The 16,223-nt window shown below is 39.8% G+C and overlaps 2 protein-coding genes across 3 annotated transcripts in view; both read right to left on the reverse strand.

The window, feature by feature from the left end:
• Positions 1–2,008: 2,008 nt before the first annotated feature.
• clec3a (C-type lectin domain family 3, member A) lies at positions 2,009–3,923 on the reverse strand. 2 transcript variants are annotated; one of them, XM_021585637.2, is made up of 3 exons: positions 3,676–3,923; positions 3,477–3,563; positions 2,009–2,490 (listed from the first exon to the last, which is right to left on the reverse strand). In XM_021585637.2, the coding sequence occupies exons 1-3, from the start codon at positions 3,782–3,784 to the stop codon at positions 2,093–2,095; spliced, it is 594 nt and encodes a 197-aa protein (XP_021441312.1). In that variant the 5' UTR covers positions 3,785–3,923; the 3' UTR covers positions 2,009–2,092. The 2 variants fall into 2 exon arrangements, with proteins under 2 accessions (XP_021441312.1, XP_021441311.1); XM_021585636.2 differs by having other exon boundaries at positions 3,477–3,569; positions 3,676–3,879.
• Positions 3,924–7,534: 3,611 nt separating this feature from the next.
• Positions 7,535–16,223, reverse strand: part of LOC110506505 (synaptic vesicle membrane protein VAT-1 homolog-like) — a 30,566-nt gene continuing 21,877 nt past the window's right edge. Inside the window, exons 8-9 of the mRNA XM_021586160.2 lie at positions 12,334–12,417; positions 7,535–9,326 (exon numbers count right to left, since the gene is read on the reverse strand). Of these exons, the coding sequence (XP_021441835.2) occupies positions 9,228–9,326; positions 12,334–12,417 (183 nt within the window). The 3' untranslated portion in view covers positions 7,535–9,227. The remainder of the gene's footprint in view (positions 9,327–12,333; positions 12,418–16,223) is intronic.

Consider the following 16,223-nt stretch of genomic DNA (forward strand, 5'->3'; position numbering starts at 1 on the left):
TGACTCATCAGTAGGAAAAATGTATTTCTCTTTTGGTCCATTCAACCACCGAGCGATACGAACCTTGTTTCAGCAGGATGTTGTATCTATCTATACGTTAAAGAACGGTTTGGAACGGTTTTATTGATCATATCTGTTGGAAAAAAGTGTGGATGTTAAAATTAAGTAGGTTTCCTTTAAATTATTCATAAATATTATCCTGCCAACCACTATATGAAGAAGTTTAAGAAAAACATCAACTTAAATCGTACCTTTTGTAATGACCACCCAGAAACGGTGTTGCATCTTTTTTGGCATTGTATTCATGTAAGGAAACTGTGGCAAAACATCAGTAGATTATAATGACGATTTTACACTATTGTGGAGAGATGTACTGCTTGGATTCTTTACCTATGATAGAAATAAGTTGAAACAATTTTATGTAATTCATTTCATTATTCTTTTGGCCAAATTTCATGTTCACAAATGTAAATTTACAAACAAAACACTACATTTTCTTACCTTACAATTGTTTTTTTAAAACTATATTTTAAGACAATTAAATACTCTACTAACACAAAAAGCTGTTAGAATTGTAAGTGTACGTATGCCCCTGAAGGTCCTTGTGTAATGTGATATTGTACCGCCTAACCCAATTGTCCTTGATATATTATTTATATATACATCTGTTCCCCCATGTACTTTCTGTATTGATTTGTTGTTAATAAAAAAAAATATATATATATATGTATATATAAAAAGTATGTAGGGAATGTATGCAGTGGTTGTTCTAGCTTGTATGGCTCCCTGGGCCTGGGCCCCCTTCAGCCCCCACTGACTGATTTTACTGTAAAAAGTTAGAGTTGCGCTATTTGATAGATTCCCCCGCTCCTCCTACTTCAGGCTTCAAGTGGGGATACCTGAGGTCTGCCTAGCTCACAAACTAGAATCAGGGAGCCCACTCCGACAAGGTTAATTGACCCACAGTCCCACACGGTGACATGTATCAATGACGTGACGTGCAAATGAGAGATAGAAAACTGATCACGCAAATATCACCATTCCAATATTTTTTTGTGCGGGTGCCCAGTGCCGCCTGTACAGTACCTAAATCCACCACTGCATGTATGTACAGGTAACTGCCAAAAATAAAGGAAGCACTTGAGTAAATGAGGAATACAAAGTATATTGAAAGCAGGTGCTTCCACACTGATGTGGTTCCTGAGTTAATTAAGCAATTAACACCCCATCATGCTTAGGGTAATGTATAAAAATGCTGGGCAGGCCATTATTTTGACTGCCACATAGGATGACAATGCCCCATCCACCGGGCAAAAGTGGTCACTGAATGGTTTGATGGTGGTTTGATGAGCATGAAAACGATGCAAACCATATTCCAGGGTCGTCTCAGTCATCAGATCTCAACCCAATTGAACACTTATGGGAGATTCTGGAGCAGCACCTGAGACAGCATTTTCCACCACCATCAACAAAACACCAAATTATGGAATTTCCTGTGGAAGAGTGGTGTTGCTTCCCTTCAATAGACTTCCAGATACTTGTGGAATCTATTCCAAGATGCATTGAAGCTGTCCTGACTCGTGGTTGCCTAACACCCTATTAAGACACTTTATGTTAGGTGTTTCCTTTATTTTGGCAGTTACCTGTATGTATGTAGGCCTATGTATGGATGTATGTATGGGCGTAACTTATGTCTGGCTGTCTGTCTGTTATGGCCAATATCAGAGATTAGAATAGAATCTACTGTAAGGTCTAGTCCTGTACCAATCATCAAGTGGCATATTTTGGTAGGACTAGCAGTGTGCCCTATCTACTTGTTATTTTTAAATAACTATTAAACAATTAACACATTAACAATCATTATTGCAAGTGGGAGTACAGAAGGGAATTGGTCATTGTTTACCTAGAATTCCAACTTCTCTACAAATTCACAAACTCATAAATTAAAGCAAATTGGACATTTTGATTAGCAGTAAAGGTGAAGGTGAAAGAGAGACTCACACTGGAACCATTTCCTATGTATTTTTTAATGACGAGCATAAATGATCATCAGGTTGTCAACAACCATCTGGTCTCCATGGTGGTACACAAGTTAGGGAATGGGGTATTCACAAATGTACTTTTTCTTGCCAAGGCAGACCTCATCATGCCACTTTCCCTGTGCAGCCAGTGAGAGCACGACACAGCTCTCCCTCTTTGTCCCTGTGGGCTGCTTCTTGGTCTTGTCCCAGTTGAAGTAGCTGATGGGCATGCTGTTGACGTCTACATACTGGCCCTCCTTCACAATGTCTGTCACACCGATCCAGAACTCCTTGGTACCTGGTGCACTCCTCTTGGCATAGTCCCTCAGGTCATTGTTTTCATTGAGGTCACGTGGAGTGGCAAGTGTTCCACCCCATGCGATGCAGTGTTCGTTGGCCTCATGGTAGTGCTTGGGTTCCTCGATGGTCAGGTAACACTTCCTGTGAGCTTTGATGCCACGAAGACAAACTGGAAGCAGAGGGAAGCAGTTTAGTACATTTATCTCCTTAAAACTTCCTCAGGCAATAACCCCACCTACCTTGCTCAAATATTACTGAAGAATTTGAAATATATACAAAATATATATTTACATAATATATTGGTGTATAATGTCTCACTGACATTTTCTAATCTATAGAATATCAATCAGACATAATGAAGACTAGTAGGACCAAGCAAAGGTTTTCATCTGTATCCATGTTTCCTAAACCAAGTTCCCAAAATAAGACATAAGCCCTTTCAGTGGGAGGAACTCAGACAGAGGCATACTATATGAGACTGTAACACTCTGTTCTTCCACCCTCCCTGTATAAAGAACCTGTCTCATCATAATACTTTTATATCCATCATCATACATTTCGCAATGTGCTCCAGAAATTCAACTGCATTATCTTCCACAGCACATGACTCAGTGATCTGTCAACATCATTATTGCTGCTGCAGGCATGAGGTTGAAGGTAAGAGTACTCCTGCCCTCTACTGGTGACTGAGCATATTAGTAAATGTCTGGGGTTAGCGTGAATTACCATAATAAATACAAAATCATAATTTCTCTGCATTAATTCCACACTATTAGAAAAAAAGGTTCCAAAAGGGTTCTTCAACTGTATCCATAGGAGAACCCTTTTTGATTCCAGGTAGAACCTTGTTGGGTTCTACATGGAAATCAAAAAGATTCTACCTGGAACCAAAAAGCATTTTCTTAAGGGTTTTCCTGTGGGGACAGCCGAATAACCCTTTTATGTTCCAGATAGCACCATTTTTTTTCTCCAAGAGTGCATGTACCAAAGGTACATACAGTATACACCTGCCTAACCCATAAGAAACATACAGTAACTGCTAAATCTGCATGAGTAACAGCTACATTTCCTCATGAGAAGCATTCCCTCTTTGAAACCTTCCTGGCCATAAAGCAGCACTCAGTATGAGCGCACAGAGCAGCCAGCTCAGCATACCTGTCTGCAGAGCCGAGATCTCCTTCAGGGAGTTCACCTCCTGCCACAGCTTCTCCAGCTGCAACTTTACATCATCCTCATCTGTCGCTGCATCTCCATAGAAACACAGACAAGCAGGCAGGCATGTCAGAGAGAAAATGTACAGAAAAAACATAGTAGAGCCACTGAAGTTTAGTGTAGTGTGTGTGGTGAGACTTACCTCTCTGTGGTGATGGCACTGCTTTCCTGGTACGAGATGGATGGCTATATCCCTGGTGGAGCAAGGTAAGAGAGATAACCAAAAAGATGGGGAGAACCAGACGCGCCATGTCTGCACTAAATTCCGACAAAAGAAAAGGGCACACCTTTTAACATTGACACAGGAGCCCAAAGCACTGTGGGCAGTTCACTATATACAGGCTCACTGTTTGCTCATTGTTTGCTCCTGCAGTGATTCACCTCTCATTGGCTGACACTATGTAACTTTGGGTTTTTTCAAACGTCAGGGGGATCTCAAATACCATGGGTGGGGTGACAACAATGATGCCCCTGTTTCTGCCCATTCATAAATATTTACTTGGGACAAGGTGCAATTCATTTACCGTTTTCCCCATCCATTTCACAAACAAGCCGTAAATTCATGGACTGCAACACTGCACAGATTGTTCCGCATGAGAATATCTGATAGCTTCTGTATCTGACCTCCCACCATTCCCCTGTGCATGGATACATTTGACCCACAGTAAATTAACCCAGAAAAAGAAATGTTGTTACTCCCTAGATGGCTAAGAGATTTATTTTAAACGCCATGTCACCAACATTATTTGTATGACCAAATGGATAGATAGGTCTCCCAATGTATCAAAACATTATGAGGATGATGACATTTTGCTTGTCAACTCTAATTATATCTCATTCAAATGTGCTGAAAATACAGATTCAGTTGTGTAACCATGGAAAACAGGGAGCTTAATAGAGCTGAAGAAGTCCAGCTCCCTGCTCTGGTGCAGCAGAGGTTCTTTTTAGTCTGTGATGTTGTAGAGTAGACAGATCAGATGGAAGAGGGGTGCAGTGTTAAGAAAAACTCTGCTGTCTGATTGAGAGAGCCGGGATGCCCAAGCACTTAAAAATTAATGGAGATACCTTTCAAATTGGATTAGGTGTAATGATACAGTAAATATAATGTCTGTGTGAAACCATTTGCATTAATTAATTCCCAAAACCTGAAGAGCAACATTGAAAAGTAATCACAATGTCGTAACAACACTCTGGAACCCTGGTCTCATCCAGATAATAGTCTAGGGCTGTTGAGAGGTGCAATATGACCACATAGTTAAAGTGGTTTAGCTACACAATGCTAAAAGGATGCAATCCATATTTCAAATAGATTACAGCATTGGAGAATAAAAACAGTAAAAGATATTCGGCCTGCCAGTAAATAGCAAAGGACCAACCTCATTTATATTGCATAATAAAGGTGTACATACCCCACTGCTATAAGTGGAAAAGGGATGATAAGAGAATATCAAGACTCAAAGTGAGTCTTAATTAGATAAGAACCTAAGAAATCGGCAGAGCTACTTAAAGTAACCATGGTCAAAGTCTATTTACTGTTGTTAACAGGCAAGTAATTTACAGTGAGAAAGTTACCATGGATTTAAAGCTTAAATAATTTTTCATACTGTACATTCTTGGAGAAATACCCCAGCCTATAAGAGTGTGATATTATAGGGAGTCTTTCACGGTGGCTTGTGGAGAAAACCTGCAGATGACACAGGCCAAGAAAAACACACAGCTTTCCCAGAATGCTCTGCAGAAACATTTATTCATGTAAACAGAACTGGACTACGTACAGTATAACATAACAAAAACACTAATACCAACAAATACAGTTAAACAATATCTTCATATAAGTCTGTAATCAGGCTCCAGCTACAGTACTAAACACGCCTACATAGTTTATCTTTTTTTACTTTTAAGGCAAGATGACTATCCATCATAATGACCTCCCATGGAAACACAAACATACACACTGCAAGTTACTCTACATTCGAGACCTAGACTAACAGGAAAACCCAAAGAGACATTCACATTTAGATGTACTGTTCTCCTTCATTAATATACTTGATTTCCAGCACCATTGCCAAGTCTATCATGAAAGGAAATAGGTGCAATGTTGTGATGTGGCTAATAACATTTTGAATAAAATGTTGTGACATTTAATGTGACTTAGCTAATTAAAGATCATATGAATGTTGTAAGTGGCAAATGAAAGATCAATGAAATGTGTGAAACTGTATTTCTTCACCAGTGGGTGGTTCGTTTGGAGAAGCACAGCTGACTACTTTCCAATCACTTCTACAGCCATGTAATAACTGGGCCCTTTCTTTCCATACAGACAGTAGGTTACATACAAAAATGTATCATATTTTCTATTCACTTGCAAAGTTACAAGAATTGTATGCTGTTTTATACTGTGTCTGTACATTTATTTATGTGTCTGTACATTTACATTTATTTTTGCTTTGGGAATAATCCTGAAGGTAATATGTAAGCTTGCAGTTATATGAAACATACAGTGCCTTGCGAAAGTATTTGGCCCTCTTGAACTTTGCAACCTTTTGCCACATTTCAGGCTTCAAACATAAAGATATAAAACTGTATTTTTTTATGAAGAATCAACAAGTGGGACACAATCATGAAGTGGAACGACATTTATTGGATATTTCAAACTTTTTTAACAAATCAAAAACTGAAAAATTGGGCGTGCAAAATTATTCAGCCCCTTTACTTTCAGTGCAGCAAACTCTCTCCAGAAGTTCAGTGAGGTTCTCTGAATGATCCAATGTTGACCTAAATGACTAATGATGATAAATACAATCCACCTGTGTGTAATCAAGTCTCCGTATAAATGCACCTGCACTGTGATAGTCTCAGAGGTCCGTTAAAAGCGCAGAGAGCATCATGAAGAACAAGGAACACACCAGGCAGGTCCGAGATACTGTTGTGAAGAAGTTTAAAGCCGGATTTGGATACAAAAAGATTTCCCAAGCTTTAAACATCCCAAGGAGCACTGTGCAAGCGATAATATTGAAATGGAAGGAGTATGAGACCACTGCAAATCTACCAAGACCTGGCCGTCCCTCTAAACTTTCAGCTCATACAAGGAGAAGACTGATCAGAGATGCAGCCAAGAGGCCCATGATCACTCTGGATGAACTGCAGAGATCTACAGCTGAGGTGGGAGACTCTGTCCATAGGACAACAATCAGTCGTATATTGCACAAATCTGGCCTTTATGGAAGAGTGGCAAGAAGAAAGCCATTTCTTAAAATTATCCATAAAAAGTGTCGTTTAAAGTTTGCCACAAGCCACCTGGGAGACACACCAAACATGTGGAAGAAGGTGCTCTGGTCAGATGAAACCAAAATTGAACTTTTTGGCAACAATGCAAAACGTTATGTTTGGCGTAAAAGCAACACAGCTCATCACCCTGAACACTGTCAAACATGGTGGTGGCAGCATCATGGTTTGGGCCTGCTTTTCTTCAGCAGGGACAGGGAAGATGGTTAAAATTGATGGGAAGATGGATGGAGCCAAATACAGGACCATTCTGGAAGAAAACCTGATGGAGTCTGCAAAAGACCTGAGACTGGGACGAAGATTTGTCTTCCAACAAGACAATGATCCAAAACATAAAGCAAAATCTACAATGGAATGGTTCAAAAATAAACATATCCAGGTGTTAGAATGGCCAAGTCAAAGTTCAGACCTGAATCCAATCGAGAATCTGTGGAAAGAACTGAAAACTGCTGTTCACAAATGCTCTCCATCCAACCTCACTGAGCTTGAGCTGTTTTGCAAGGAGGAATGGGAAAAAATGTCAGTCTCTCGATGTGCAAAACTGATAGAGACATACCCCAAGCGACTTACAGCTGTAATCGCAGCAAAAGGTGGCGCTACAAAGTATTAACTTAAGGGGGCTGAATCATTTTGCACGCCCAATTTTTCAGTTTTTGATTTGTTAAAAAAGTTTGAAAAATCCAATAAATGTCGTTCCACTTCATGATTGTGTCCCACTTGTTGTTGATTCTTCACAAATAAATACAGTTTTATATCTTTATGTTTGAAGCCTGAAATGTGGCAAAAGGTTGCAAAGTTCAAGGGGGCCGAATACTTTCGCAAGGCACTGTAGCTGCCTTAGCTAGATTTACTGTTTATAACAAGGCGATTGAATAGCTTTCATCTCCGTACCATCAATGGTAGTTTCATATTTTAATGAATAAATAGCTTTGTACGTTGGATGATTGATTTCACACTTTCCATATGGATAATACTGTTAGCACAATACAGTTGTCATACTCCATCTCACATGAGATGGTAACATCTGATACGAATAACTCCTGTCCTGTGGTATCCACAGCAATAGTACTTCCATTCTTGATGGCCCATCAGCTCATCTGTAAGTGAATGTGTCTTTAGTCCTCCCTCTCATTGGCACTCTGTTTGGGAGGCATTGTACACTATACACAGGCACCAGCCAGTAAATGTAACACAACTTCTTACACACACACATAAAGAACACAGACTAAACAGAAACGGGTGTGGTTAATCATCATCATTACCTGACCACCATGCCATTTCTCTCTGCATTGTTTGTCTGAAATGTGGACTATGGATGAGGCCAAAAGCTGACATTATCATTCTTATTTTTATTAGTTGCAGAAATGTAGGAAACACACTCAGAATTCTGCCTGTCATTTGGCCTAACCACCATGAAATTTAGTGTTTGTGGAATGGGTACAATTCAAATACTGAAATCTTCTACAAGACTGCTGCAGACTTCTAGCTCAAAGGCACTGGTGATTCCATAACAACATCGCAGAAGGTTGGATCTCTAATGTGTCGGTAAACATGGTAGCAGGCATTTACAGTGGCATTTCATAATACTCTCTCCTAGCTCACACACTGCTGAAGATAACCTGAGAGAGGAGGGTGAGAAACGATCTCAGAGAGTAATTTTGATAGACTCACTGCAGCAGGTGGAGGTAAATAGCCCAGGGCCAATCTGCTCTGGGTTTGCTGTGTATTCAGTGGTAATGGGGTGATCAGAGTGACTAGTGTTCATGAAGCAGCCAAAATGAATCTCACTTCTGAGTCATCATAATAGTGGTAAAAGAGAAAGGGGAATATAGCTTAGAGGAGATGTTTACTCTAACACCCACCCTCCTAGTTTCCCTCTTGTTTCAACCATCAAGACAGGAGTACAAGCATGGTCAATATCACTTATGTGCCTGGTTCACTCTCACTCACTTACTGTTCTCTTTAACACTCAATCACTCACTCTCGTATTTTCCCTAAAAGCAATATAATCAACCCCTTATTCACTCCATTCCTACTTTGCTCCCTTGTTAAGGTTGCCATAGAACACAATGAACAATGACGAGGCTGCAGATAGGTCTAAGCATCTTTTAACATCATTTGTTCAGCAACACAATGCTCATCATAATACTGGATAGTGAATGGCACTTTAGCTGATGGGCAACTTTGACAACCAGTGTCTTATGAGTTTCCATATGTCTTTCAAACATCTTACATAACAAAAGACAACAAACCCACACACAAGCACACAAACATACACTCACATACTGTACAAAGGTTTGAGTTCACGGTGCGTAGTTCGGGTTGTGGAGTCATCTGTTATGGAACTAATCCCCCGCTCCATCTCCTTCCTTTGAGGTGTCCAGGCCAGTTGTGGTACCGTACCTGGGCCTACTGGATGAAAGGCATGCGCTCCTTGTTGTCACTGTCCCCTTCATGCTCCTCCTCCTCCTCACCAGCCTCACTGGTCTCTGTGCTGTCACTGGCCATCTACACAGAATTGAACACACTGTAATTTATCCAAATACAGAATAGAGTACCAATACACAACATGTACGGTATAAACTGTATCTATAAGAAAACATCCAAAGACAAGGAACAAAGGATACAGATATTAAAGTATCTGTCCAGTGTTCCAGATTTGTTATGAAATATTACCTACAATTAATTACAATATGAATTAAATAGATTACTAATACAAAATATATATAATTAAGGATGTTAAAAAGCAGATTTTCTCTGTGTCCCTGCTTGGCGCTTCAGAAACAACACTGGCATACACTTGGATATTCAAATTAGTTCCCATGTGGAGGCACTGGGGCAGACTTCCTGAGCCTGGCTGCACCAAGTCAAATAGTATGGATGGATTCTGGATTTGGAAATACACAATAAAACTACTAGGGCACTTTACTATAACAGCAATAAATGAATAAATGCACACTGATTATTGCACAATTATGATTTGTTTCTGTCCTTTGCTTTGTCATTATATTACTAATATTTATGTTGTTAGCAACCTAAATAACGTTAGCTAGCTAGGTAGTTGTGAAGCTAACTAGCTACTGGCTGCTGCTACCTTTATCAGACAACAACAGCTAACTATGTTTCCCCTTGACCTAAAACTTTAAGCTGCATACCACAGGATTTAAAATTGAAGGAGGTAGTGAGATGGTTGTTGTGCTTTCTTGTTGGTTAGCCAGCTGACTTATTTAGCATTGATAGCGAACCTTAGCATGCTCGCTAACGTTAGCATGCTAACATTAGCTAACTGCTTCTAAACAGTCAGCAGGCCAACTCTTACTAACCTAGGGAGACTACAAGTCCCGGATTGTGCGGGACAGTCCAGCAGTTTGGCCCTTTTTCCCACATCCCACAACCATACAATTATGTTCTGCATTTTATTAACAAATTCAAACATCACTAATTTAGATTTTTTTTTATTAGTCCCGTATTTCAATCAGACATTCCAACCTGTCTCTTTTCGCTTATGAAAAAAAAATGAATATCATAAGAATGTGGTAGCCTACTGGTGATGTTAAACACTTCTCCAATCGTTGCTGAGATCTGATATTCTGCACAGCGCAAGACGAGATGTAGACTAATGTCATAGGCTTATTGTCAACCAATCATATTTCTCAAATCATTTCGGGCTAAATTCCAGCTAAACTTGGAGAGGACAGGTAGGCCTAACTATTTTCAAAAAGCATGCTTCTGATAAAGAACTACAAAAGTAAGTAAATAACCGTATTAGACTGAAAGATAAGGTCATTTCGTCAAACTTGTGAGGCTCTCCATGCTCATTAGTTGCACAATAGTTGCTACTTCACTAAATCCGATTTTAACGTCTCCCTTCCTAGCTATTTGACCTTCCATGAGACCACCAAAAATATTTCCTTGGACAAATATTCCCATATTTTCACAAAACAGCCACACATGTAGTCTCTCATTTCTGCATCACCGAATCTTTCGAAAGGCGTAGGCTAGGTGCGCTTCAATTACTTATTTAGTCAAAGGACTGCAGGGGTGTAGTGCTGCCATTACTCTGCTACTTCTCACAATGGTGCTCATTTAGTAATGTTAGATCAAAGCTGAATCAATGTCTTAGAAGATCACATAATGATTCATTCTCACTGGGCACAGACGTCAATTAATTTAATTGAAATGACGTGGAAACAACGTTCATTCAACCAGTGTGTGCCAGTGGATTAGTATTCTACATAACAAAACCAAATATAATAGCATAGTATAACGTTACTGTTACACCAAAAATACCACTTAATTTCTTATGAGATTTTAGGATGGTAAGCTGAATAGTCCCCCAAAATGATCAGACGGCCAAAACTCAACAGTGCTATGATTGAAAAAATTAAAATAGAGAAAGGCTATGAAGTTTAACACCATCTGCTCTAATTTGCCCACGAAATAGGAATTCACAAAGATCTAAATGCATATTACCATGGAACTATTTGAGATCAAATGATCGGCATGCAGACGCAGCTTGGACATTTCACTGGTAAAATGTGAAGAATTATCATTCATTCATTCATGATTGACAGTGATGATGCCATGGCCTATTCTGAAATGAGGGATGCCTAACTTGGTGTTTGAGGGTATTAAAAATATAAATGTTTCTTGAGACAATATGTGTGGGCCATAGGTAGATGTTGAAATTGGAGGATACATTTTATGCATATTCTATAATGATATTCAATAGGCTACATCTGGGTGGGATGGGGACGTGCTGCTAAATGTTTTTATTCATGAAGGCAACTGTCTCGCGAATGTCCCGCAAAATCATCCTGTTGTCCCACATTTGGGTATTTTAATTGTGGTCTACCTATACAAACCACATCATTTGAAATAGAGGTGACAGGTGAGATAGTTGTTGCATAGGCGTTGTCCTTTTTGCTAACACCAGCTGTGGATTGCTCGGCGTGCTAGCTATCTTGCTTGTGTGCAGTGAGTGTGCATTACTGAGCACGTGCCTCCCATTATCTCAAGAATGATCCTTCGCCCCACTGGAGAATAAAAACAAAAAAGGCAAAAGCTGCTGGACCAATCACATATGGCCCAAGCAAATTTCAAGCATTACATTTGATTAAAAGAGTTTGAGATGGGGTTTTACTGGACAGTTACTTTTAAAGTATCAACATTGAATCTACATTTTGTCAACGCTGCTCAGGCTTTTGTTTCTTATGTTTGCTGCTCCAAATGGGGACGCTGACATTCACGGGTCACTATAGAAACCAGTGCCATTGGAAGAGATCATATTCATTGTTATCAGACTCAGTTTTATCTAGGAACCTCAAACCTAACCATGTGTTGATTTGGCCAAGAGTTTTCCAGGGATAAATTGCTCACTGTGGTGAGTCATGATGCTATTTAATAATTTCCTTTTTCCTCAAGGATTTTCAAACTGCTTGAATGCATGTGCAATTTTAGACCACTTATTAATAACTTGTTTTTGTAGAAAAAAAGGTCAGGGTTGTGTACTTACCAAAGGAGTGGGAGACTTCTCCACATCCAGGATTAGCTTTCCTATGTTGCCTCTGTCGTGGATCCTCTGCATGGCTTCTTTTACCTGGGGTACATACACAATAACCAATCAGACAAAATACTGACTGTCACATAAAATCAATGTCAGTAATAACAATATATACCATATAGTTTAGACATTCGATCCCCCAAAATACAGCTTGTGATTTTGTTTGGGAGCTGTATGTGACCTTCTGAATAGAGTTTATGCAGTTTTAGGCACTGCACATTAGGTGGCAGTGGTGACACAGCAAGCCCATGAAAAACATAGCAACAGAGTGTGACGCATGTGCACAGAGGAGTATGTGCACAGAGGAGTAGACGTTGCAATCGGGGTGATAAGGGTTTGCATTTCTCGTCACAACAACTTCAAAACTACATTTAACAGCATCTTCCATCCAAACTCTTATAATAGGAGCCAGCTAAAAATCACATTCTTAAATCACAGTCCACAGAACTGAATGCTATTATGCCGTGCAAATAGCCTGACTAACAACAGAGAGTTTAAAAAAAACATATAGGTGCAGTGAAATTTGTTGTTTTACAGGGTTAGCCATGGTGCAATCTATATACACAGCCCAAAAAATTACAGCCAACAACCACAACTAATTGGTGTTCAGATTCCAAACTCAACCAATCACACGACCAGTGTCAGTACATGCTCTCATTTAGAATGATCAGAGTGTTATTATCTGAGTGGAACAGTTGCTACATGTGCTAAGCTGAGGGCCATGTTTTAAAGTGTTACTGCCTGTTCATTCAGCTGGGTGGAAGTGAGAGGTCAAACATTCCACTTCCCAGACAGACAGTAACTTGAAGCACACACCGGTTCTCTCTCAAATAAATCAGTGCAGGTCACTGTATAATCATTCAGTCAGTCATCAGAGCCAGCACACATTTAACACAGCCAGGATGTGCACAAAGCATGACGATCATCACACCATTTCACAGGACTGAAAAATCGGTGTCATTTCTAGAATACTGTAATTTGTATATTGCGTGACATGTGCTGGTGGCTTTTCTGAATTGATATACATGGCCGGAGAAGATTAGCGTCCGTCCTTCATCTATCCAGACTCAGTCAATACCCAAACCCTCCGTCAGAGCTCATGACATTTACAGATGATTGGAAATGCTCCCCGCCCGCCTAAAAGAAAAGGTGCTGCAAGTGTATTCCTCCTACTTCTAAGGAGGTCAACCCTGCCACACCAATACTTTTCATCACACCATTTCACAGTATGACATATAGCATGATGAGATGACCTATAATGATTACCTCCTCTAAGTCATTGCCACTGGAGACCACTTTAGGGCTGCCCTTCCAAGTATTCTTACCTTACTGTCAGACTCCATTTTAAAGTTGCATCTCTGCCTCTATACTCTTTGTTCTATGTGGTGACGTTTCACCAATCCCAATGTTTCAGTGCTCAAAGCACACCACTCCCCATGCTCCCCATCACCTGTTGCTACGTACAGCAGAGAAGGGATAGCTGAGACCAGTCTGCCCTGATGCATCTCAGGGATATTGCCTCTATGCTCAGTGTGATTACTGCAGAATGAATCCATTTACAGCAGTCCATGGCCTGGCGAGCACAATAAAACGCATCACTGAGAGAGTAGTTCAAAATATATCTTTCAAGGCACTGTGCATTTTCAAAGTCATATCCGTATAATGGAGCAATTGTCTTTGAATGTTTTGAAAGGAAGCAACTGAGTCATGAGTAGGCACCCATTACATTATTGTAATATCTTTAGCATGGAAATGTATCAGAGGTAACATTTCTACAATGATTCCGAAATCCATTGAGCACATATTGTGTTTTCCCTGATTGTGTGTTGTTTCATTCCCCTCGGGGTTGGATAGATCTCTAATTTCCTTTAATTCATCCCTGGTCATTTCTAATGGCAGTAGTGTTTGCATTACCAGAAACCCACTTGAGAACACAATTAGGAAAATGAGTGTACCATGAACAATCCTGCAGTCAAATACGGGGAGATGCACTAGAAGGCTCTGTGATGCTGTAATTCAACATGATGCACTCTGCAATGGAAAACATGAGTCACATGGCTCTACAGTGTGACCATTTTACTTGCATATGTACCTAAATATTTTGCTGTGTGACCTGGAATTTTAATATAGGAGCACCAGTGCGCTTAGAATAAAATCACCCAGATGATAATTGTTGCAATGATTCCTTCACTGTACCGCAGGCCCTGGGTGCCACGGAGTATACGATTGCATCATTACTACAAAGAAAACTGCTTGTTACCTCAAATATTTTTAATTGTGCTCTTAAATTTCTCTGAAATTTCACGTGCTCCCTGTAAAAATGGTCAGCGTAGAGCCTTGAGTCACATCCCTCCCTGTAGGTAAACAATTATCAGCATGTGAATAATTATCATTCATAATGTTCACCATAAATCTAATACATGCTTACTAACTCAGCCACACAGAATATCCCAGTGTACAATAGCTTGTTAAAAATGAGTTTTCAACGACCATTGACTCAAAGTGGAGAGTGGCTGCTTTAGTAGTGGCAGCTGTGAGCCACTCCAACCTGATGGGTGGTGGGTTGTGGAATTAGATCTAATCCTCATGTTATTTCTCCTACAACTCAAACAGGATTTACCAGACTTGAGTAGCACCGATGTTTGAAGTTGGAACAATAACTATTTTATTTTCTTTCAAGACTAAAAACTGATATAATCTAAAATGTATTTGAAGGAGACCATTTTATCCAGTTTGAATGGCAAATATTTTTTGCCTTGGGATATCCAAGTGGCGTGCTATCCAGACAGTACTCAGTAGGTACACCATGAGAAAACCATTTCTACCAGGTAGGTGCACTAATCCCTGTCCATACATAAATGATGATGTTAGTAAATAAAATATGTTATGGGAAAAAGTGGGATCATAAATACAGCCTGGTGAGGTCATACAGTTACTGTGATTCAGTGGATCCCTCCATTTCTGACAAATATTGCCTCAGCATTTTCCTACAAGCCACTGCAAACAGAGTACTTTCAATGTGAGACAGTTTGGTTTGGACGGCTGTGACACCTTACACTCCACCCCCATCTCTTAATCTTTAGGTTCCTTTGTTAAAGAAGATTTAAGACGTCCCCATGCTTCCCATCCGGAACAGTTTTTCCATATATTATGACAACATTTTGTGACGTTTTTGTTCGGCAAGGGTTTTTTCGCATGTTTGTGCACACAAAAAATATCTTGAGGCAAGCCGAAGTCGGTAGCCTGAAGTCGGTAGCCGAAGTCGGTAGCCGAAGTCTATGCCCCTTTGTCGATGATTGGTCAACATTAGGGATTCTTGAATGACAACAAACAGTTAATTGATGAGAGACAAATCGTTTTCATGCAAATTTATTCACTTGAGATATACTGAACATAACATCTTAGTTAAATGTAAAATTGCGCGATTTGGCAAAAACATTAAAAATTATTCTGTCTATTTTGAGGAAGTGGCTACGGCGTCTCAAGATGGACAAACAGTAGTATTGACACTTTTTTCAAATTTTTCAAGCAAAGGTCTTTTAATGGAGTATGCAAGCACACTCGTTCATTTCGCATGCGGAATAAGGGCATTGAGTCTTTTCATGGGCTGAGGAGGGTGGAAGGAACTCAAGCATGAAACCAGAACAATATATTCCAGACTGTTAACCAGCAGTCTGTGCCAGTGTTTGTTCCTGTGTTCAAAGCCATTATCAGAGTTACTGCATTGGAAATGATGTATACTATAAAGTCATTCAATAACTGTGCTGGAAGGTAGAGGGGTTTCATGGAAAAGGGTAATGTGATTACTCTCTGATCTCGCTCATTAAAACTCATGGGGATCA

The sequence above is a fragment of the Oncorhynchus mykiss genome, chromosome 26 (genome assembly GCF_013265735.2).
Source record: "Oncorhynchus mykiss isolate Arlee chromosome 26, USDA_OmykA_1.1, whole genome shotgun sequence".
NCBI classification, from domain to species: Eukaryota; Metazoa; Chordata; class Actinopteri; order Salmoniformes; family Salmonidae; genus Oncorhynchus; species Oncorhynchus mykiss.